Source organism: Aptenodytes patagonicus, chromosome 1 (assembly GCF_965638725.1).
Source record: "Aptenodytes patagonicus chromosome 1, bAptPat1.pri.cur, whole genome shotgun sequence".
Classification (NCBI taxonomy): Eukaryota; Metazoa; Chordata; class Aves; order Sphenisciformes; family Spheniscidae; genus Aptenodytes; species Aptenodytes patagonicus.
In genome coordinates this window covers 41,062,021-41,086,989 of record NC_134949.1, presented here as the reverse complement: position 1 = coordinate 41,086,989, position 24,969 = coordinate 41,062,021, and the positions used below count along the sequence as shown (strand labels likewise).

Below are 24,969 nucleotides of genomic sequence, written 5' to 3'. Positions count from 1 at the left end.
ATTGGTTGGCAGGTGGTGAGCAACTGCATTGTGCATCACTTGCTTTGTATATTCTTCTTATTATTATATTTCAATTATTAAACTGTTTTTATCTCAACCCACGAGTTTTCTCACTTTTGCTCTTCTGATTCTCTCCCCCATCCCACTGGGGCAGGGAGGAGTGAGCGAGCGGCTGTGTGGTGCTCAGTTGCCAGCTGAGGTTATGCCACGACAATACCACTTCATTTTGTTGTCCCAGAGAACTGTGGTTTACATCTGCAATGATGTACCACTCAACAGCAGCATGGACAGACCCAAAACAATCTATATAGTTGTAACAACAAAATAGAAATATAAAAAATAACTTAACATTGGTGACTCTGATACCAGTATACTTCAACACTCAGGATCACTCCTGCCTAAGTGAGACCTGGCTGAAGATTTCTCATACACGATTATGTCATAATCATACTCTTGAACTTCTAACGCATCTAAAAATCAAGCCAAGAATGAAGACCAATGCCTCACAATCGTAACCTCTTCAATTAAAAAAAAATATTGAGTGTATCCTCTTGGTGCTGTGGAAATATTGGTGCCACTTCAATATGATAGGAAAATTAGTGACAGAGTTATCTCATACACTAGCGGTACCCACCGCTCTGAAGCAAAACAAATATTCGAGTGTTTAAAGAATGGAATTAAATTTGCTTACTGCAGTGACCTATTTTGCATCTTCAAATCTATCAATTTCCTTGGTTTTCTCCTAGCTCCTCCTCTTTTTATCACTCTCACTTTTACTTCAGGCACTGCTCTTAGTGACACACATCTGTTTATAGGCAGTTTGTCGCATGCTGTAACTCCTTCCCTGTATCCCCTACCCGCCCCCCAACAGTTTTACAGCTACTAAATAAGTTAAATGGAACAATATTTGCGTAAGCTCTACTCCACTCACTATAATGTACCCAGAGTTAACACTGTCCTTTTTAGAGTTCAAGAGTGCTCAGATCTTTCTAAATGCTGGAGGTTTATGAGCGGGAATTTCAAAAGCAACCGAGGGTCATCACTAAGACATGACAAATAAAAAATTCTGAATAACAGCCTTTGAAGGTCCTACTGGCAGGAGTTCGTTCAGATCACATTCATTCATACGATAACAGATCAGAGCATTTCATGCTGCTATGAATTTAAAAATCACAGATGTCATCTCACTACGGCAAGCTGTTTTTCAAATGAGACCCATATTAAATAGTGAAAAGCTGACCATGCCCACTTTAGTGTTTGAAAGGATACTTTGTTTCAGAAAACAAATACAAAATTAAGGCATTTAATTGAAAGAAAAAGTATCTTACAAAACTTGTGTCTGTCTTAATTCTAGAAATCACAACAGTATTAATAAAATCTTATAAGACAACTAATACAGTGTTTATTTAGAAGCAGCATAAATCCAAACAATGCATAAAAATCTCAAGTGTTTATTGTTACAGTTTAAGTGCATATATTCCTTTTATAATTTTGTGCCTTTCCACAGGAACAGACATAGAGCAGCCACGCAATTTGTTCTTTTCAGAAAGCTTTTACTAGTTTGAAATCTCATCTGTATAATTGGATAATACAGCGAACTAGTTCCAGTGATAAATTCCAGATTTATATAGACTAGATTTCAAAAGAGTAAACTCAATGTGGGAGGTGTTAAAATTTTTCAATATTCCCATGAAAGGTGACATAATACACAATTCAAGTGAATTAAGACTGTCAACATACGCAAGACATTTGTAAAAAATATCAGATGTTTAATACAAAATACTCCCCTATCTCTAAAGATAAAAACCTTTTTATAAGTTAACAGTATGGGCCCTACCTTCTGAATGTTGACAGCGACAGGTTATTATGAGGGTATCTCTGAAGTTTAAATACAATCTGTGCTGGCTAAATTACTTTCACCTCTTTTATAAATTAATGATGGAAGATGGAATCACCTAATACAGGAGCCTGAGCACCAAAAGTTAAATTCCCGTTTTGAAATGGTTTATAAGTGAGACTTTCCCCATTCACTACGAGGATAACCTCTGTAGCTTCTTTGGTTGAGGCCATCATCTCTGAATAGCAACCCCAAACAAAATGGGAAACACTTCCACTGCTGAGAAAGAACCAAAGAGTATAGTTTGGTAGGAATGCTAAATATTATGGAACAATTCCATGCTTACGGAAAAAATGTTCTACTTCTAAAGAGATGAATGTGACTTCACAACTGTAATCTTTAATTTTAGATAATTTAATAAGTACCACAGTATTGACAATCTTCATAAATGTCATTAGTTTGGAAATAAAGATGTCAAAAAAAAAGCACATACAAATTTATTATTCTTAGTGGAAAAACTAGTGAGTTTTTATTTTAAATTTAGTCTTTTGCTTCAAACATTATGTAGTGGCATCACTTCTACCAACCCTATTCTCAGGGAAGTGGAGATAGTATCAGGATACAGAATAGGCAACGAGGCTTACTTCTCTCTTCCCCCCCTCCAAAAAAAATTTCCATAAAACCTTACATACTGTAGATTATGGGAAATACCAGAATTCACCCATTTCACCCGTGTTACCACTGCCTACATAAAGTTTCAGAGTACTTTGTGTCTGGCTTGGACAATAGCCACAATGCTCCACCACACTGACTGATGTAGATTAGACCTCTATTTCCAGCTTCTTGCCCTTCCAGATGCTGGGGAATGGAGAGAACGTAGACACCAACCCTTCAGCTCCGTGAGGATAAATGAAGTGCTTCACCTCTCCTGGCAATGATCTACATCCATTTAAAGAGCAGCAGCAAGAGCATATTGACAAAACCCTTTCCTTGCCGTGAGAGATGCCAATTGCCCTATGAAGCTTACAGCCTTAGTAAGTTGAGATGGAAAGTCCTTTGGCTCTCTGAAAGTTTCAGATCCCTCTCTTCAAAAGAGTTCAAAGAGAACTCTTCAGAGCCTTTGAGTAATGAATCACATGCAGAAAACCTTAAACCATGTCAACCCCTGGGCCAGAAACACCACGCCACGCCTGGAAGCACCAAAGCAATGATTATAGAAGAAAAAAGATTTACTGCGTTGTTGTCTAATATAGGTTTTCCAGATATGTGCTTGGAGTCTTTCGTTTGGTGGTTGACAACCATGCCGATATTCTGGTCAAAGCCTGGGAAAAGATAAAAAACTTCATTTTACAAAGCCAAACAAGCTGAAAAGAAACTTAGTAACCAAGTGTATGCAACTTCCTAAATTTAGTTTACCATTATGATGTTAAACCTCTGTAAGAAAAGTCACCAACAGACTAAATTAAATTACAGTTAGTTTAATCTGGTGGCTTCAAAGAATGGGATATAAATGCAATACTTTATGTTAGAAGTTACTTCTTTTAAAAGTTACACTTCTGGCAGGTCTACTTCCTCTCTTTACATAGTTCCAGAGCAAAGAAAGGAATGAAACACAAGCTAAACCAGAAGAGGAAAAAGCTATTCCAAGAGCCACTCTAAGGCAAAGGACGCTGTTTTGAACAGAACAGAAACAACTGATTAGCAACATGTATTTCCTGTCAAGAAGATACATTTGTTTTCAAAGGAACATTATGGAAATAACATTATTACTGGGATCTGACAGAAAACAAGCTCTTTACAGAGGTTGAATTTAACATTTCTATTTAGACAGCAGTTTTATACTACCAGCAGCTGGATTTTTTTCCCTACTACTTAAGCCTTTTCTTGTTCTGCCTCTGTATTAGCAGTACTCTAGCACCGCGTTTCATTAGCTGGTACTGTACACACACCATTATCTAATGTTTTGTCCAGCTGTATTATTTTATATGCTGATAAAAGCAAAAATTCTAGGATGCTTGATTTTAATGCCAACTTACACCATAGTGAAGTATTAACTGGGCACATGCATATGCACACATTTAAGGTTGGCATGAAGAAACATTCCAAAACAAATCAGCACACTTTATATTAACGTTATTTTTCTCTGTAGATTTGAATATCTGCTAATACTCACAACATGGAAATTTCATTTTGAGCTGCTGCTTTATTACAAAATTTTCAGCACCTCAGACAAAACTTAAAAAAATCCCACGCCACAAACCTGCTTGGCAGGTATATAGCCGGTATCACAGTTACCTTTGAATTATACATTTAAACCTAGCTTTGGGTAATGCAAAAGAGCTACAGAAAAATCAAACTTCAAAGCCTGATAGTTTAACTCTTAACACTTGCTATGTTTTAGAAAGTTGTTGGTTTTCTTGAGAGAAAAACTGGGAATAAATTTTTATAGATATATACCTCAAATGCACATAAAGCGTAGATTCAGAGCATAAACAAGTAGGAAAGGTAACAGTAAGTCCTTCCCTTAGCTTTGTTATTTACAGAATAGGTATGGCTTCAGACTGGTAACACGGGAAAATTTGAATCTAATTCTGCGCAGCTATTCAGACAAAGTTTTACTTGATAAATGTGTGGACAGGCAAGGACTTTCTCTTAGAAACAGTGGGTATCACAGACTATTACGTAAACCAAATGTAGGAAGATTACTAACAGGAAAAACACTGACAGAAGGGAGTAGCAGTGGTAGCATAATGTTTTCAAAAAAGGACACAATTCTTTATTACCACTGCCATATTTATTTATTGTTTTTCAAGATGTTGCAGAGAGAGTGGAGTATTTCTTATGAGACCGCATTGAATAGGGATTGGAAAAGCGGTTTAAAGTAAGGAGGGACAAAAAACCTAACAGTGTGCACCACATGAGCAGCAGGATTTAATCTGTATCACAGCATATATATACCACAGTATATATGCGTATATAGTATACATACTCCAACAGTGCTTATGAATTTGTAAAAGAAATTGTGGAACTTGCATACTGTCCCTGCTGCAGCTAGCAAACTAAGCTGCTGAGCATGGAAAAATATCTGAAGTGAAGAAGAAATAGGTGCTGATAAATGCAGGCGTGCATTAGCTATGTTTACCACATTTTCTTAATGCATCTGCCTCATTAGGAGCATGAAACATTGTCTGAGTGCTTAAGTGTTTCCTCTTTAGAATAGAAAGATCTAAAAATTCCTCCAATGGTTAAACACTCCATTATATTTTGGACTTTCCTGGAACTACAAGGAACAGAGCATAAAAATTGCTGGAAACCAAATCCACAGCGTCAACAACGGTTTGCAGTTCTCACTGCGATGGTAGATTTAAAGGACTTGTATCTCTCAGGCAGTTCATCTGCACATTCAAACCTTGACTTCCAACAAATAAGTATATTGACAATGAAATCTGAAAACTTAAGTTCTCTCTGTAAACCAGCTGTTAAACAGAAGTGTCAGATAAGATCTTTAAACAATTTTTAAACATAGGCTAAGTTTACAGTTTAGCCTAAAGGTTGTCTGTAGTGTTTATTCACAGACAATGATCCTTAAGGGCAATGAGCAAATAAATACTGAAATCATTTAGGATCAGCCAGCCAACATTTTTTTTTAAAAATGGACCTGATTTTTTTTTTTTTTTTTTAAAGTCACAGCTAGTTTGTGATAAGCTTAACTTATAGGAAACAGTAGTCTATTAAGCAGTGAAAAAAACCAGAAAGTATAACATTGTGCACATTTTCCTGGAGCTTTTCTTATTTAATTCTTAAAGCTGAGACTATTGCTAAGTCTTCAGAGTTAGAAATGGAGCTTCTGCAGTGACAACTTAATCTGAATGAATGGATAAAATTAAGCTGACGTTTTCTCTTATAAAATGTTACTATAATTAGATATATAGAAAAGGAGAGGGCAGCAAATGCTTTTTCCAAGGTAACATGTTGGAGATCTCTGGTCTCTTTCAGTCATCAACAAGACAGTAATATAAGATAAACAAATCAAAAAGTGGAAAAGGACCAACTGCCCTTGCTCTTGTTTTCATTATCATGTCCATCACTTCGGTTCCCTTTGTGTTGCTAATTCTGTATTTTTTCCATTTAAAAATCCCATCCTCAGCCCTTCTGGAAATTCAAGTCCATTTTTAAGTTACATTAGGAGAGGGTAAAAAAAAAAAAAAAAAAAAAAAAAAAAAGAATCTTACCGCTGTATTGCATCGTAGCTCCCAAATATGAATCAACAATTGATCCCAGTAAGCCAGCTGCTGCACCAAACACAATAATGGGCCATTGCGGAGCAGATATTTCCAGATCAGTCACGAAAATGAGTTGTGTTATGAAGTAGGCTGTACCTACTGCCATGCCCCCAAGCAAACTTGAGAGCAGGCCCACTAAAGTAATTGCTCCATTAGTACCTAAATCAAACAAAACCAAGCTGATTTACGAACTTTTTCTTAAAGACTTATATTTGTTCAAATGTTTTATATGAAATCAAAACTGTGTTCACAGTGATCTTCCCCCCTTATATCCACAAGCCTCTGCTACCACAGCTTTTATTTACAACTCCCATTATGCTATTGAGAAACTTAACCTGTACCATTACAGCCTATTACTATTACTTTTGCTTTCTCTAAGGCTAGTTATCTAGACATATTCACTAGCATTAAATTAAATAAAATCAGATAGCACACCTCGCAATGTCACCTGGTATTTGTGTGCTGTAAGGGGGGGGGGGGGGGCGGGGAAGAGGAGAAAAAGATAATTTGCTCCAAAAATACAGAGCTTGAGATGTGCATGTTATTAAAACAATGCCTCCTTCAGACAAAGTATACCAAGATATATTTCACCAACAAATTTAAAAGAAGGAACAAAATCCATAGAAAGGAAGATGGTTGACAGCTCACTGAATAAAAATCTGAAGAACACTTATAAAAAGAAAAAAAAATGCCCACGCGTTTAAATCCTATCCCACAAGGTCTAAAACTCAGATCAACATGCCAGCACAGCTCAAAAAAGACATGCTGCTGTAAGGTAGCGACGGCATCCACTGTGCAGACAAGGTTTCACAGACAGAAGGTTCACTTTACCCACCCTCAGGTAAGATGTTAAAGGAAATGAGAGATTGGGTTAAGAAGTGAATTTTCTGTAATGTCTGTATTGAACATATATATATATATACTTCTACTGATTAAAATTTTAATGTCTGAAAAATTCAGATGATAACTTATATATTATTGGCAGTATAAACACTTTTTTCTCATCACTTACCAGAGATGACAAGTGACAGCATTCACTAAGAATGATTTTAGCTCCCTGGATGCTATGTTGGTGCATCTCACCAACAAGATGCAGCAGGAACACAACTGAGTGAATTCCATTTCAGAGAATGCATTCCTGCTAAAATTTTCTAATCCCAGATTTCTGATATTTGGTTTTCTGGGACTTTTTTTGAACTTTTCAAGTTGCATGCATAATTCAAAACAGATCAGCAAAATATTAAGACATGTAGAACAGGTAATGCCTCACCTACTGGAACCTTTTCCCAGGTTGTTATCAACCTTGGCTTGCTTTTACTCATAACACTACCAATCTCTGAAGCCCATGTATCGCCAGCGGAGCATGCCAAAGCTCCCAAAAGGGATAAGCACATCCATGATGCTGTGTATTGCTTTGAAAAGTCTATCGGAATTTCACCCGGTCCATTTTCTATCATATATAAGACAGCCAGCTCAGTAGGAACACCACCGTTACAGAATACTTGCACCCAATTCCTCTGTCCACCTAAAGTGACAAAAACTAAATTTTAGTATTTTCAGGCAAAACACTTTGACAGGCAACAGCATGAGACAAAAGCAAAATAGATATATATAAAGTTAAAATTAAAGAGACACTTTCAAATCAGAAACTAGATAGCAATTTATTAAATAGAAGCAAAAGCAAAGTCGCTTGCTAATGTTCATAGCGATAAGGGTGGAGGGGAGGCACAACAACAGCGTTCCCTACTCTGGATGTTACATCTCATCTGACCCTGTGAAAGGAAGAGGAATATGCAGTATTTATTCTCTACAAGGGATCTGAAAGAATTAAAATATTATGGCTTACCTTCTTTGTATTCTGAATCTATTTGCTTCTTTATATCTTTTTTCCATTTAGTAAGTTTTGAAGAAGTAACAAAAAATACAAACAAAGAAGTGAAGAAACTGTAATTTGCAACTGTAAGGATAAATCCAACCACCAATCCTATGAAGAAAAAAAAAGTATATAAAGTTCCTTCATGTAACAATGTCTGCTTTGCAATGCAATTAAGTATTTCAAATCTCTTGAATATGAAGAGTATCTTCATGATAAACCTAAGACAATCATGCAATGAGAGAATTACTGAAGCACCCAATACCTGTATGAGAATTCCAGTGACATCTTGACTGAAAAAAAAATCAGTTATCTTTATAATTTTCTCTTAAATTTTACTGCTAAATTGCTAATTTTATTGCTACTGCTAAAGTGTGTGATTTTTTAAGACCTTCTCTTGCCACAAATCAGTAATACTGTGCAAAAATAAAAGACAGAGCAATAAAAAAAAAAAAGCCAAAGGATATCTAATTGAAATTTAAGTACCCTGCCTGAAGAATATAATTATTTGTATAGGAAGCATATATACAGCTGTGGCTGTGTCTCCATCAGCAAGTTTATATTCAGTGTGGGAATCAAATCCCTCCCCCAAAGTCTCTAAGATAACCTGGATAACCCTTCTCCATATCTTAACAGCTGCCGCTTCTCCCTTCTGTTCATTTTCTTTTTCCGTTTCTGATTTTTATGTCATCTTTTTCTTTCTGTAATTTTCTTAAGTATTTGAGCTCCTGGATGTGCTTCTTTTTTATCTCCTCCTCCACAGGGGTGGTCTAATTCTCACTGCCCACCATGAGATTACAATCCTTCACGACTGAAAGAAAATTGGCTGCACTTAAAGCAAATGCCAATATAAGCTGGCTAGCAGAACTGTTACGTTAAGAGGTAAAAACATAGCAGAAGAGAAAAGATGGGGTTTTTTTAATTTAGAAAATGCTCCCTTTCACTCACAGACAGAACAAGATTTGCAAAATGGGTGACATGGAAGGAAAGGATTTGAGGTCCTGTTTCTTTCCATAGACTGTCAATTCAGACAGTGTCACAAGACAAGGGTGAATCACCTCACACGGAAATCTTGCCATCAGATTCCAGCGAACACTATCGTATCCTACGTTGGGGTTTTTCTCACGTGGTCAAGAAAAACCTTTGTTGAAACAGTCATTTGCTTGAAGTGAAGTACAGGTTTAATTTTCTTCTCATTTCTGGGAGGCAAAAAATGCCTAAAACTGCTCATATTACAGAAAGGAGAACAATGTTATCTCTACTGGTTTCCTACCAGGCAGGTAGGCTGCTGACATGGCTCAGTTTTATGGTATTTCTTTACCACTGCCTCTGCCATTTCATTATCTCTATGTGAACCTGTTGTGGTTTAACCTCAGCCGGCAACTGAGCACCACATGGCTGCTTGCTCACTCCCCCCCAGTGGGATGGGGGAGAGAATCGGAAGGGTAAAAGTGAGAAAACTCGTGGGTTGAGATAAAGGCAGTTTAATAGGTAAAGCAAAAGCCGCGCACACAAGCAAAGCAAAACAAGGAATTCATTCACTCCTTCCCATCGGCAGGCAGGTGTTCAGCCATCTCCAGGAAAGCAGGGCTCCATCACGCATAATGGTTACTTGGAAAGACAAACGCCATCACTCTGAATGCCCCCCCCGTTCCTTCTTCTTCCCCCAGCTTTATATACTGAGCATGATGTCACATGGTATGGAATGTCCCTTTGGGCAGTTGGGGTCAGCAGTCCTGGCTGTGCCCCCTCCCAGCTTCTTGTGCACCTCCAGCCTTCTCAGTCGGTAGAGCATGGGAAGCTGAAAAGTCCTTGACTAGTGTAAGCACTGCTTAGCAACAACTAAAACATCGGTGTGTTATCAACATTGTTCTCACCCTAAATCCAAAACACAGCACTGTACCAGCTACTAGGAAGGAAATTAACTCTATCCCTGCCGAAACCAGGACAGAACCCATCTATATGTCAAACAAAAATGTGATTTAACCACATGCTGTACTAAAGTTTAAAACAATCTTAGAGGTTTATATAATCCAATGACAATATTAATCAAATTAATTACAAACAGCAGCAAAAATTAACTCGATTATTTAAACAGGCATAAGAAAAAAAAAAACAGTATGAATTCAAGGTATATATGCTTACATTTATACTTTTATTACAATAGAACTAGGTAGGAAAGTCTTAAAAGAATATTATATACAATAAAAAGGACCTTAATTTAGTTTATTAAATGTTTAGCTGAATAGTCTCAGAAAAAACGTACCTCCCAATGCACCGCTGTGATCAAGACTCTTCTTCTTAAAACCCTGTGTAGCAATCAGTAGTGGAACCAAGACTGAAAAAAGCCAACGCCATGGAGAAATGGGTCGTAAAGTACCTGATAAATCAAATAAAATGGTTACAGATGATCCTTATAAGCCTTTTCAATGCCTTTATATCTTAAAAGTAATTACCTTCTAGTATATATTTAAAATCTGATCTTAATAGAGATGAAACTTTTTACCCTTTAGGAAAAATGTATTCTTATGAATGGAAGACCAAAACATCTGCAATTATCTACACAATTTTTCTATTCAGCCTTCACAGAAAAAAGAAAATACATTAAATTAACTAAAATTAATTACAAAGAAATAGAAAATGTGTCAAGAAACAAACATGGTGATATTTTCCATTCTAAAAGGGATTTATAAACTCCAAAACTTAGCATTCAAAACGTTAAGACCAGCTGGAACTTGATTTGGATGGAAGAGAGAAGTTCAGATTTTAGGAAAAAAAAAAAAAATCAAACAACCCATACATCCACAGTAAGTTATGTAGAATTCAGTTTAAAATATGAGTAAGATTCAAACTAAAATTCCAGTTAACAAAACACGTAAAGAGACTGCAAAACAACCTTAAGTAAATAAATTAGTGCAAGATCTTCCCTCATAGATCATGCTATGACTGATTCTCTGGTAACTACAATAACAAATCTGAATTTTTTATTATTATTATGATTCTTTTTTTGATGAAGTTTCAGAAAATATGACAGCAATAAAGAGAATGAACAACACTGTCTATGGTCACTAATGTTTTTTAGCATTGTAATGGAAGGAAAATTAGAACAATATATTGGAAGCTTTACCTTGTTTTTCAAACCATCCCAAACACCAGTGTTTTTAGGAAAAGTCATTCTTGTTTATCAAAAGCTTTAGCTTGGTAGCTTTTGGCTACAAAAAGCAGGCAACTTTTTTCATCATCTATGTATTCTGAATTGTTCCTAGGATGTACCTAATGTTGTCACTTTGTTGTCTATGCCATCAATTAGAATTTTACACTATGTTAATAGAAAGACTGCTGCTACTTAGCTGACAGAAGACTTCAGAAGTAGTTTCATGTCTATGTGGAAAGAAGATGTCAGCACACATAAGCTAGCTAATGGCTGTGTTTCTATGCTTTAACATTAGTACGATACCATTTTTATTCTAGTTTTGAAAACTTACATATTCAGTAATACAGTTAAATGCTTAGTTGAGCTACAGCGATACTTGATGTCATCCAATAAAACTAGCAGGAAGTCCGGCAGTTCATATATACATTTATTTTGTACACTGATTCTGTCCTTCTGCCGGTCTGTGAACAAACCATCAGTTTAATCACAGCATCACTGATGATTTATGCTGATGTGAGAAAGGAAGTTTAGATGCTTGACCTTCTTTTACAGTTTTTAAAAAAGAAATATTCCTCTTTTGTTGGTATCCAAAACCTTCTGATTGTTTCCACACTATACTTGGTTGAAAATACAAGAACTTCCAAACTGGATCAAGCCAAACATGTGTCTGACTCAGAATCCCATCTGGCAGTGGTGACCTGCACATGCACAAGGAAAGAGCGTAAGGAACAGATACAGACTGATCTTCCCTGTTTTATTGGGAACTCTTATGTTGGCATTTCTAAAATCCCCACATATTTGTCCAATCCATTTTTAAAAACAGTTATAATTTTCATCTCAACCACCCACACACCTGAATACTGTTTTTAGATGCACTGAAAAAGGCCTTTCAAAAAGCTGAACAACAAAGATCCTGCTGCCTCAAGTTTCATCGGACACGTGCTAAATTTTACGACCAACTGAATAATGATTTCCTATTCACATTCTTCCTGCCACTCATGACCTATATAGATGTCCCCCTTCTATGCTGAAATATCTTCACGTATTTATATCCTCTTCAAATGGACGCTGTTACCTGCTCTGATCATCCTTGCTGCCTTCCCTATTCCTTTCTAATTCTGCTATGGGCATTTTGAAATGGGATGACCGCAAGTGCATGCAGTACTCATAGCAGAGAGACACCAAGATCTTACAATTTCCAGCGATCTATTGATTTTCTGGCTGAGTGAACGGTGTTTCGTTTCCAAAAAAAAGATGAGAATATATTAAGTAACCTGGATGGTCTAATTCCTCTCCCCCGATTACCTGCTTGTATTGAACCAGGCTACTTATCTCTTCAGTCATGCGGTATATCAATTACAGACAGCTGTGGTGTAAAACACGTATTTGCCCTGCTGCTCCCTGTTCTTCTCATCATCTTTTCTTGCATTACTATCTGATCACCTTTATCCATGGTAACCACACTCTTGGGTCCCTCTCTCCACCACAGCAGCAAATCTCAGGGAATTTGTATCCCTCAGGACCTGAGAACACATCCATTATCTTTACAATGGATGTTCTTACAACTTTGTTAACCCTGTGTTTTTTACCAAAAGGGCTAGTCCTAGAAACATACAAAGGAAACTAGGAACACTTAAAAAATTAAACTTATTTCAGCAAGCCACTGGGTTCCCAAAATCATGATTTTTAGTAAAGAATAATACACACTATAAATTCTGTATTTAAGGAAAGGTAGCCACATGACATACAAGTTGGGTGTTATATAGTCTAGTTTCCACCTGAATATTTATCCTCAAGCAAGCCTGAAGTTATCTAGTGCAGTTCTCCTTGTCCTGTCTGTTTCTCTAATCTACAGAAAATTTGGTTTAGCTGAGAATCACAGATGATTTAGACTTAGAATCATAGAATCATAGAATCATTGAGGTTGGAAAAGACCTCTAAGATCATCGAGTCCAACCGTCAACCCAACACCACCATGCCCACTAAACCATGTCCCTAAGCGCCTCATCTACACGTCTTTTAAATACCTCCAGGGATGGGGACTCCACCACTTCCCTGGGCAGCCTCTTCCAATGTTTCACCACTCTTTCAGTAAAGAAATTTTTCCTCATGTCCAATCTAAACCTCCCCTGCCGCAACTTGAGGCCATTTCCTCTCGTCCTATCGCTTGTTACTTCGGAGAAAAGACCAACACCCACCTCGCTACAACCTCCTTTCAGGTAGTTGTAGAGAGTGATGAGGTCTCCCCTCAGCCTCCTTTTCTGCAGGCTAAACAGTCCCAGTTCCCTCAGCCGCTCCTCATAAGACTTGTTCTCCAGACCCCTCACCAGCCTCGTTGCCCTTCTCTGGACACGCTCCAGCACCTCAACGTCCTTCTTGTAGTGAGGGGCCCAAAACTGAACACAGTATTCGAGCCTGTGCCGCCTCACCAGTGCCGAGTACAGGGGCACGATCACTTCCCTACTCCTACTGGCCACACTATTTCTGATACAGGCCAGGATGCCATTGGCCTTCTTGGCCGCCTGGGCACACTGCTGGCTCATGTTCAGCCGGCTGTCGAACAACACCCCCAGGTCCTTCTCTGCTGGGCAGCTTTCCAGCCACTCTTCCCCAAGCCTGTAGCGCTGCATGGGGTTGTTGTGGCCGAAGTGCAGGACCCGGCACTTGGCCTTGTTGAACCTCATACAGTTGGCCTGGGCCCATCCATCCAGCCTGTCCAGGTCCCTCTGCAGAGCCTTCCTACCCTCGAGCAGATCAACACTCCCACCCAACTTGGTGTCGTCTGCAAACTTACTGAGGGTGCACTCAATCCCCTCATCCAGATCATCAATAAAGATATTAAACAAGACCGGCCCCAGTACTGAGCCCTGGGGAACACCGCTCGTGACCGGCCGCCAACTGGATGTAACTCCATTCACCACAACTCTCTGGGCCCGGCCCTCCAGCCAGTTTTTGACCCAGTGCAGAGTCCACCTGTCTAAGCCGTGAGCCGCCAGCTTCTCTAGGAGAATGCTGTGGGAGACGGTGTCAAAGGCCTTGCTGAAGTCCAGGTAGACCACATCCACAGCCTTTCCCTCATCCACTAGGCGGGTCACCTGGTCATAGAAGGAGATCAGGTTGGTCAAGCAGGACCTGCCTTTCATGAATCCGTGCTGGCTAGGCCGGATCCCCTGGTTGTCCCACTCATGCCTTGTGAACGCCCTCAAGATGAGCCGCTCCATAATCTTCCCCGGCACCGAGGTCAGGCTGACAGGCCTGTAGTTCCCCGGATCCTCCTTCCGGCCCTTCTTGTGGATGGGCGTCACATTGGCAAGCCTCCAGTTGTCCGGGACCTCCCCCGTTAACCAGGACTGCTGATAAATGATGGAGAGTGGCTTGGCGAGCACCTCCGCCAGCTCCCTCAGCACTCTCGGGTGGATCCCATCCGGCCCCATAGACTTGTGAGTGTCCAGATGGCGTAGCAGGTCATTGACTGCTTCCTCCTGGATTACGGGGGGTTCATCCTGCTCGCCGTCCCCGTCTTCCAGCTCGGGGGGCCGAGTACCCTGAGGATAACTGGCCTGCCTGTTAAAGACTGAGGCAAAGAAGGCATTGAGTACCTCAGCCTTTTCCTCATCCTCAGTGACAATGTTCCCCCCCGCATCCAATAAAGGATGGAGATTCTCCTTGGCTCTCTTCTTGTCATTAATATATTTGTAAAAACTTTTTTTGTTGTCTTTTAACGACAGCGGCCAGATTGTGTTCTAGCTGGGCTTTTGCCTTTCTCATTTCTTCTCTGCACGACCTAACAAGATCCCTGTACTCTTCTTGAGTCGCCTGCCCCTTCTTCCACAAGCGGTAAACTCTCCTTTTTTTCCTGAGTCCCAGCAAGAGCTCCCCGTTCAGCCAGGCCGGTCGTCTTCCCCGCCCATTCTTCTTACGGCATACAGGGACAGCCTGCTCCTGCGCCTTTAAGACTTCCTTCTTGAAGATCGTCCAGCCTTCCTGGACCCCTTTGCCCTTCAGGACCGTCTCCCACGGGACTCTCTCAACCAGCGTCCTGAACAGGCCAAAGTCCGCCCTCCGGAAGTCCATGGTTGTGGTTTTGCTGCCCCCCCTCCTTACTTCACCAAGAAGCGAGAATTCTATCATTTCATGGTCGCTAAGCCCAAGACGGCCTCCGACCACCACATCTCCCACCAGTCCTTCTCTGTTAGTAAACAGCAGGTCGAGCGAGGCACCTCCCCTAGTAGGCTCACTTACCAGCTGTGTCAGGAAGTTGTCTTCCACACACTCTAGGAACCTCCTAGACTGCTTCCTCTCTGCCGTGTTGTATTTCCAGCAGACTTCTTACTCTTTGCCTTGCGTAGTCCTTTGCCACTGCACATGCATGCACAGCCTCTTCCCAATCTGGCAGCAGTATAGACAGCTAACTGCACACTTTGGTCCGGAGCGTTGCAGAGACTTGTTGAAAAGCCAGCTACATCCAACAATTTCATGCCTTGTAATGCATATTTACTCTCAGAAATTTTTTCTTCTCTGAGGATTCTCTAGACTAATTCTTTTCCACTTCTACATTCCATTGTCCTCCTTGTTATTTTTTCTCAATCCTATCTAGAACAGCGCAATCAAACAGATTTAGTGACAAGAGAATTTCTTTTCGCTTGCACAACATGTTTGCATGAGAAATTATTTTCTTTGTGGCATGGTATATTCAGCATAGACCGAGAACAGGTATTTAAGCTGGGAGATACACTTCTTTTTCTATGAGGTAATGTGCCCCACATAGTGGGGGAATCCTTTTCACTGATTTTTGTTCTCTGACAGCAGCTGCAACCAAATTGCCACATTACTCAAGTCCTGCCTTATGATTTCCCATGAGTATGGATTTTAGGTTTACATATTTGCTAAGTGAACAGTACGTGTGAATTTAGGGGTGGCAAAATTAAGAAGACAGCTCTGAGCTTCCTCTTTACTTTGTTTACTGGTTAACATAATTTAATCACACTGAGCTTCCTGTGTTACAGGTATTCAAATATTTGATCGTAGGTTATTGGTTCTCTCACAGAGCTAACAATTGCAATACATTGCACAGTTTAAATCTATCGATTCCTTGCTTTCATATGAAAGCAATTCTACGTAATCAAAGCTTCTGTATTTGGAAAGTATACTGCCTTTTGGGAACTGAAGAGAAATAAATTATTTCAGGTCTAGTATTAACATCTATGCAAAAATGGCTCACCTGTTATCCTCCTTGTCACACAGAAAATAAAGCCGAATTAGAATTTTTGATGTATTTAACTGGAAATTAGTCAGACCCAAAACTCTTTACAAGAAAGGACTGCTTTTAATGATGTTCTTCACTGACAATTATTAAATTTAAACTGCTAAGACAGACCAGCTGAACAACTCCCAAACAAAAAAAATGCTGGTTTTCAAAACTATAAATGGTTTACTTTTACAAACAAAACCGAATACAAAAAAATCAAGCTATTTTCTCATCAAAGTATCTACAGAGCCTTCTAAAAAGCTTTTTCTTGTGTTCCCAGTTTGTTCCCTTTGCTTAGTCATTCAAGTCACTATGATCTGAATTTAAACAAGCTTGCAGAACAGGAAAAGAATATGCCACTCAGCTGTCATAATTCCACACTATTCCATAAAGCACTAGTGTCCATAGCAACTTATCTTCTAAGGAGACAATTTATCAGTGTCCTAAACATACTTGTTTCCTTCTAAAATTCCAGAACACTTACTAAAATAGAAGCAGTTAACAAAGTTAATAAAGGAGTTGTTATTGTCCAGTTAAAAGGTATATTATTTTAATCATAAAACTGACTCAATAAATTACTGCCTTAGTAGTAAGATTCTTACAACCTTTATATTCCATCACCTCATTTTGACTTTAAATTGGAAGACACAAATTTCATTGCAAAAGATGCCAAAAGTACATCTTAGAGAATACTGAAATTTCAAAGTCTGAGAAGAAATTGTTCCTTAATACTACAGTTTAACAGTCTTCCATCTTTGCAGTCAGAGAGACAGGAAAGCTATTGATTATATCCTGAACTACACTACTTTGAGAGAATTTCACTACCAGAAAAATAACAAGAAAGCCAGTCTACTGGGTGAAAGTGGCATGGCCACTTTCTAAAAAAAATCAGGCCTTTCAATCCTTTTGAACTTGGTGTCAGGCTCTCAAAAATGTACTTTAAGTTGATGACCATCTCAGTAAGATTTCAAGTGACAGCTTCTGTTAAAAAAAACCCACAAACTTTTGAAAAGTAAAGCTAATTGTTAATGTAGCTTTTGAGCTAAAAAATACAAAATCATGAGAAGTTATTTATCACATCTGCTACACGAGTATAAGACATCACAAGTCTAGAATTAAAGTGGGTTTGAAACTCATAGAAGAAAGATTTCACATAGGCACAGCAGCTTGTCTTGCTGGAAAGCTAAACGTGATGGTTTTCACCAAAAACTTTCGCATCAGCAGTACCTAGAGCTTTGCAGGCTCCCTGGTACAAAGTAGGGCAAACATATTTCACAGTAAAACACTTGTCACTGCAAGCACAAAGATTCACAAGACGAAAACTTCTGTGTATTGAAAAGTCCCAGTGCCACAGGAGGCGTGCAAGGGAGTCTTGCAGCCAAGAGTTGACTCAAAAACTCAGATGACAAGCACCGGCTGTGTATGAAGCTATCTCCAGTGCTCTAGTCAAGTAGTGCTTATCACAAACCAAGAAGGTTCTTGATATTAACTTGAGTGTGAGCAGTACGAGAACATAAAGGAGTTCTTTTTGGTTGGTTAACAAACAGAATTTTCATCTTTTTAAGGTCATTTTTAAACTGACCTTTTTGTATTTCCTTGGGGCGGGGCGGGGGGGGCGGAGAAAAGTATTGGTACTAAATTACTACTAAATGTAAGCAGTTAAGACTAAGATAGAACACATTCATCAGTTTATTATGGATTCTTCAATACTCCCATTTTATCAACATTTTGGTCACTATTTGGTGCTTAAGCATTACTATGAACTATAAACTGTAAATTAATAAATGCATATTTGTAGTATTTTTATATTTATGGTTAAGGACTGTGCATTTGATTGCTTTTATGGGCTGAACTTAAATAAGTTATCACTCCCATTTCATTAAGCCCACTCCTACTATACACTTCATTCACCTCCTCAAGCCAAGGTCTTTCCCTAGTCTCAAGCAAATAGACAACAAAAGTTGTTATGTCCTTCTTGTTCCATAATCATTCTCTACGAAAAGGAGGATTTGTCTGCAGTCTCCTCCTTTGTATCAGTCCCTATCCTGACCTACCTGGTATCAGGCCTCTCTACTCTACGCTGTCAATTCTCAGTCACGTTAGATAGCAAGGACCAGAATACCCTAATTAGAGGCGAAACTCAGAGAGCTATACCTATAGAGAGCAGGCATGCACAAATGAAGTTGTGTGTTTAAATCCAACTTGGCTAGCTCTAAATGACACCAACAAAACCTGGTTGTGAAGCCTGCTTCTGCATACCTTCTATGTGTCTGGCACCTCACTACAAGCCAAAGTAGAAGTGTCCAGACAACACAGATTTAACGCTGTACCAGGACTAATACCCCATCCTAAAGCCTGAAGCACTGAAAAACACTGAGCAGAGACATCCAGCTGCCACTGCAAAAGTCAGCTTATACTGGTGGGATATTTATTCTAGCTTCTTCTGGATCCAGGTGACACTAGGCAGTTGAGGGTGTTCATATTGCATCCCTAGGCACTCTCAGCAACACTGCAATGACACTGGAGCTCTTCCTGCATGAAATTGGCTGAGATCTTAAGCACAGGTCTTTATGTGTCCTGGGAAAGCTGTTAAACTCTTCTAGGCTTGAACTGATGCTGAAGGCAGTACTGCTGCTTTCGCACACTGCTGTAAAAATGGTGCTAGAACTGAAATGATAGACCACAGAAAGTACTAGTGTCCCTGCAACTACACACAACTAACCCACAGCCTGCCTAAGCTGCCCAAACAGAACACAGAGCTGACTGTATACACCCATGCCAGAAGCTCCATGCATACATCCCTCTCTTCTTGTACCGTTTCCCCTGTATCTCTGTTCCTTGACCAAGGAAAACTTCTTGCGTGCCCTGTTCAAAGGCTGCACGTGCATTCCTAAAACTGTTCTGAAGGCTGGCACACTCCTCCCGTGCTGTCACTACTTCCCCTGACAAAGACATCTATCAGCTCGTTCTTTCTCTTCACTTTTTCATTTTTATCCTGTTTGCTTTCTTTTAGGGAGATAAATCACAAAGGATACCAACATTTTAAATTCAACGGGATCCCTGAGCAGAGCTGCAAAGAAGGGTACAGTGGCTACACCTTCTAAACCATTATCAGCTACCGTCAGGACTGAGGTTTTCCACTCTACTGACGATGGAAGGGGCTGTGCACACCCCTCTTCCAATCCTCTATCCCCACCAGCCTGCAGGGCCTAGAGCAGAGGGCAGGGCAGGGCAGGGCAGGGCAGGGGGGTCGGCTCACCCCTCGGCATGCCGTGCGGGCCTCTCCCCAGCCCCCGGCCTTTGGACTCACCGTAGTACGTACTCGCAGTCATGGACACGATCCAGAAAGCCAGAGAAATACAAATGAGCAGGTTCAGGACGACAATATTCGCCATCATCTTGAGGTACTCTCTGAAGAAATCCTCCTGGTAATAGAACATAGGAAGCCAGAGGGAGAACACCTGGTGGGGAAGCACAAGGCGCAGCGCATCAGCGACACCGCTACCTCCTCCTCCTCCCGCCCGGCCCGAGCCGCGGCACCTCGGGGCGCTGCAAGGCGACACCAAGGCGCTCATGGGGAGCCGGGCTGCGGCCACCTCCCGCCCGTTCGGGGCTGGGCTGCGCGGCGCTCGGTGGCTGGAGGCCCCTGCCCTGTCTCTCCCCCCCCTCCCGCCTCGCCTCGCACCGCACGGCACCGGCACCGGCACCGGCACCGACCTGCTCCCCCGGCCCGCCGGCGCCGCCACCGCCACCATCCCGCGCCGCCGCCGCTCCGCGCATGCTCCGCCGACCGCCGCGCCAGCGCCTGCCCCCGCCTGCGTTTCCGTCGGCGGGGAGGAAGAGAGTAGGCCCCCTGCGCCGCGGCCCGACCCCGGCAGTTCCCTCCCCGCCGCGGAGACGCTCCCGTGCCCCGTCCGTCCCGGCGCCCGCGTGGGCGCTGTTTTTCCCTCAGTGGAGACTTTTTCCCTCTCTGGTCCTGGGATGGGGCCGCCTCCCTCCGCCAGACGCTGCCGCCCTGCGGGCAGCGGCCCGTCGCCACAGCAGAGGCTCCCCCGTGCTCTGCCCCTCAGCAGGGAGAGGCGGCTGCTCTGCTGCCGGGGGCGGCTATTGCAGCCGAACGGAGGCAGTCGGCCTCCCCAGCAGACAGGGCCGTGCCCTCCGCCCCGAGCCGAGGCGCTCCCGAGGAGCACCCCACCCTTCTGATCGGGCCTCTCCCCGCGGGCCTCCCGCCGGAGAGCCAGGCTGATCCGTGGGCCTGCGAGCTCGTCGTCCCTCCACAGGCCTCGGTACAGAGCTACGGTTGCGCTGCCCACCCCGGAGCCCTTCCCAGCCCCGGGAGGGCTCCCGGGTAGTAGCCCTCGGCGAGACCAGGGTCTGTCCTTGGCAAAGCCCCACGCTGTAAGCGTGCTTCCTCTGCAGCAAGCGGCCATCCCTGAGCCAGCCACCCCCCGCACCGGGCTCACCGGCCCACGGCTGGCCTGTACGCCAACGACAATTAGTGTGCATGCCAAAGGGAGAAACACTGGTTAAATACAAATCCAATTTGCGAAATAATGTTTGTGAAATAAAACCAGAGGAATGATACCACTGTGAAAAGTATTGAATCGGTTGATAATTAGTGATACCTATGAGTATCTGGATGAGGTTTGAAACTTGTTGGAACGCTGCAAAGTTCATTAACACTAGAAGAAAGAGACTTGAAACATTTCCTAAAGTTAACTTGGGATGAAAACAAGCCAAACCTGCCTGGTAGCTTTTCTTCGGGCATGCCAGAATTACTCTCAAAACACTCGACTGTAAATAAACAAGCTAACAGGAGTTACTAGAAGGACTCCACGGCTCCCACTTCCACACGAGAGGCTTTGTCAACAAAGCACAGAAAGACGTGAAGCTCCACAACTTTTCAAAACCCCTCCCTTCATTTTGAAGCAGCTGCCTATGAAATAAACAAGACTTTAGGCATGACAGAAGATAATTTTGAAGTAGCATTTATGTATTCAACATTTGTTCAGTGGAAGGTAGACAAAAAACCTTCAAGTTTACAAACACTGGTACTGATGAGTCACCTCATGAACATGAATAACCTCAGATGCTTGTTTTCATGGACTTGAAGCAGCAGCAGAATAGAATCGTCAGTTAAGTATTCAGTGAGAGGCAGAGTAATAGGAAAAAGTGAATTAAAAGATCTTTTACATACAACAGGTAGCACATTTAGTTATAGGCTCTGGTGATACTTTGAGGAACAGGAGTAGTTTTTAAGCCCAAAAGTTCTAGTGAATAATTTTGGTGTAAGAGCTGATAATTTTCGTACTGAATTTAAGGCTATTTCTGGCTCGTTGGCACCCATTCATCTTTGAGGCATGATCTATTATTTTTCGTTCAGCATCTGGAGTAAGTTTCTAACACGATGTGTACACAGTCCAGGTTGTGGATTCTTTTGCAACAGAAACTTTGTAATATTTTTGTGTTTTTGTGAAAGAAATACTCAGTTATCACTCAGGCTTTCTTTTTCAGACGTTGTCTAAACTAGGGAACACATTCTGCAGAGATTTACAGATATTTGGCTTTAGCTGAAGACAGCAGTCCTATTCCAGAGGTTAAAGTTAACGCTTGGGTGTTTACAATGTATTGGCTCAAGACAATTGGAGCCAAAATTTGGACCAGATGCCTTAGACAAGGTTGGGCATGCTTTATCTTATTTTCTGCTATATTTATTTGTAATAAAGACTGGGAACACCCAAATTATCTCTGAACTAGAGATCCTCAAAACATTAACACTAATGTAGCAGGACTGACTTTGGTATATCTGGTCTTCCTTCTTACCTCCAAAATTTTCATTAAACCCCCATCTGAGACCTGGATTTGAAATCTAAAAATCAAGGGCTGAGTAGCTGCGCTGCTTTGTAAGAGCAGTACACCTTCTGAAGGATAATACTGATACGACATTGCTTAGATACTCCTGCCAAAATCTAAGTAACTGAATCTTTCAACCTGAACAAGATCAACTCTACTTAGACTGGTGGCTGAACAAGTAGCTGCTTGTTCAGCTGTAACCAACTCCCATAAATTTATTCATTCAAATACACCCTTAACTGCAATATTGCTTTATTTAATTTATTGCTTACTTTTTGTTTTCTAAACTGCAGCATAGACTGATATTGGAATTTTTAGTGGAGAAACAAAGGGTCCTGCAGGAATCATACAGCCCTGGCTAATATCTGTGGGACTGTACAACCGTGGGACCATGATTAATGGTAACACACAGGCTGGTATGAAGAGGGGGCAGGTCTGCGGAGCTCTAAAGGACCCTTCAGCTTCCTTCATAGATCCCATACCTGTGTTAAGTAGCACTGGCGCTGATTTAGAGAGACATGCTGGACTATTGCACTGGCTTATCCACAGACCTTGCATCTTGGCTTAAAGCCACAGATGCTGCTGCTGTTGGAGTTTACGTGAGCAAGAAAGGCAAAAGAGAGTACTGTTCTCAACACCTGGCGTGAGAAAGGTGGTTCTAGTCATGAAATCGGTAACAACTGTTACATGAATAATGTTGGCTTTGACTCCTCTTTCAGCTCTGAGACTTTTGTTAAATGTGGCTTCGTACATCTCTTTCAGTGTTGTCGATTACATGAAACCAGTGTATTTTCCTGCAGTTGGCCTGGTACACATTAAATGTTACAAGTAGATTAGAAAATTATAAAGAAAGGAACCTGAAGTTAGACTTCTTTCTACATTTAGAAACTGAAGGAAGTAGCCACATTTTTTAAAGTAATGAGTTTACAGTAGTTACTGCCATTGGCCCAAAAACTATGTTTAAAGTCCTCTTTTCTAAATGTTGCCCTTTGTTTTTACTAGGTCCTGCAATAAAAAAAAAAAATCACAGTGCTTTTAATGTGGGCAAAAGTTTGGAAAAAAAAAGTTTTAAATGTCCATCTAGATGTTTACAATATTGTGAATTTAGAATTCACATACTTAAAATGCCATCTTGAATCAGTAAGAAGAGTATTATGCATATTTAATACATGCAATACATACATTTCATAAACAATTTTTACTTACACAGTCCTCATGCACACTTATAATTGGTAATATTGATAAGCTTGATAATTAGAAAAATGGCAAGTAACAGTTGCTTGAGACAAATAGACCTGAAAGGTTTTCCCTACACTTTCCTATAAAAACACATACTTGAAATAAGAAAAATCTGAGACGTTTAAATCTAAAAAAAATTGTTAGAATTATAAGCCGCCCAATATTTAGAAGAGTTCCTTCCTATCTTTTACCTAGATCTATAGGATGCAAAACACGATCAGCGCAGAGTAAAAATAAATACGATTTAATAGGAGACAGGAATGCGAGATGAGTAAAGGCAGCATGACAAACTGAAGATAATAGCATGTTGCTGTACATAGCATGCTAATCACTCTTTTACATTAATTGTTCTCCTAGGAATATATTAGACTTTAGATTTGCCATAATATAGCATAAAATTTCCAAATTTTCACAAAGATTTTAGAAGTAGACTTCCTGTTCTCTTTTGCTTTTCTGCCTCTTTTTTTTGGTATCTCTGAGGTAGTACTCTCCATATCTCTTCACTGCTTAAAATATTATTCATGTTTGTGAGGGCTCTGTTTTCGTTATGCTATTCTTTGTTCTTAGTGGTACAACATTAATAGGAAATGCTGATCTGGCCATGGAATAATCCATTTCACCTCCCTCAGTAGTCTTTTTTAAAGGATAAGAAATCTTGTTTGTAGTAGAGGCAAGAAGAAAGATAAAGGGAGCTGGCCATTGGTTTTTAAAAGCTGAACAGATGGCATTATTAAAATTCTGTTTGGAGACAAGTATTGTTTGTCTTATAGCTAATACGACAATGAAAGAAGAAAAACCCCTTTGATTTTTACTTTCTTTTACTTAGTTGTTACAGGACAAAACACCATACTTGGACATGAACTTTTATGCTCTACTTTCCTCGTTACACTCCACAAGAATTTTTATATATACATATATTTACTTAATGGAATATTCCTGCTTTTTTCAGTTGCCTTTATAGTTTTTGTGCTTGATAGAATGCATTATGAATAATATAGCTTGAAACTTAAATAATAATATAAGCATTTTTTTATTCTTCTTTGTTAAACTTGTCTTTTCAATAACCAAAAACTGATTGAAGACAAAATACTATTAAATACATGAGATTAAAAATCTGGGAACATTCTTAACATTGTTCTAAGTATAGCTACTTGCAAGGTCCTTGAATAATATTCACACCTGTAGAAATGACAAAATAGTAAGACTGTAAAATTTTATGCTGATAGCATCAGTAGATAGTCTACAGAAAACAGAAGGAAAAGCATAATACTGCAGGTAAATACCTGTCTCAAATAGAGCACCCAAAATTAGTAGCCACCTGTGAAAATGCCAACCAAATTGCAAACAATCATTTTCACACCACAGAAGTTGCTATACAGATGAATTCATAACATTTTTGAGGCAGTCAAAAATGTTAGTGATTAATACTATAGAAAAACCATTCATAGCAGGATTTGGATTGTGGACTATATAGCGACAAAT

The 24,969-nt window shown here is 40.4% G+C and overlaps 1 protein-coding gene across 1 annotated transcript; it reads right to left on the bottom strand.

Moving 5' to 3' along the window:
- Nucleotides 1-1,289: 1,289 nt before the first annotated feature.
- On the bottom strand, nucleotides 1,290-20,168 carry TMEM19 (transmembrane protein 19). The gene is made up of 7 exons (XM_076332993.1): nucleotides 20,113-20,168; nucleotides 19,706-19,856; nucleotides 10,260-10,373; nucleotides 7,967-8,104; nucleotides 7,391-7,645; nucleotides 6,070-6,279; nucleotides 1,290-3,159 (listed from the first exon to the last, which is right to left on the bottom strand). The coding sequence occupies exons 2-7, from the start codon at nucleotides 19,833-19,835 to the stop codon at nucleotides 2,996-2,998; spliced, it is 1,011 nt and encodes a 336-aa protein (XP_076189108.1). The 5' UTR covers nucleotides 19,836-19,856; nucleotides 20,113-20,168; the 3' UTR covers nucleotides 1,290-2,995.
- Between the last annotated feature and the right edge of the window lie 4,801 nt (nucleotides 20,169-24,969).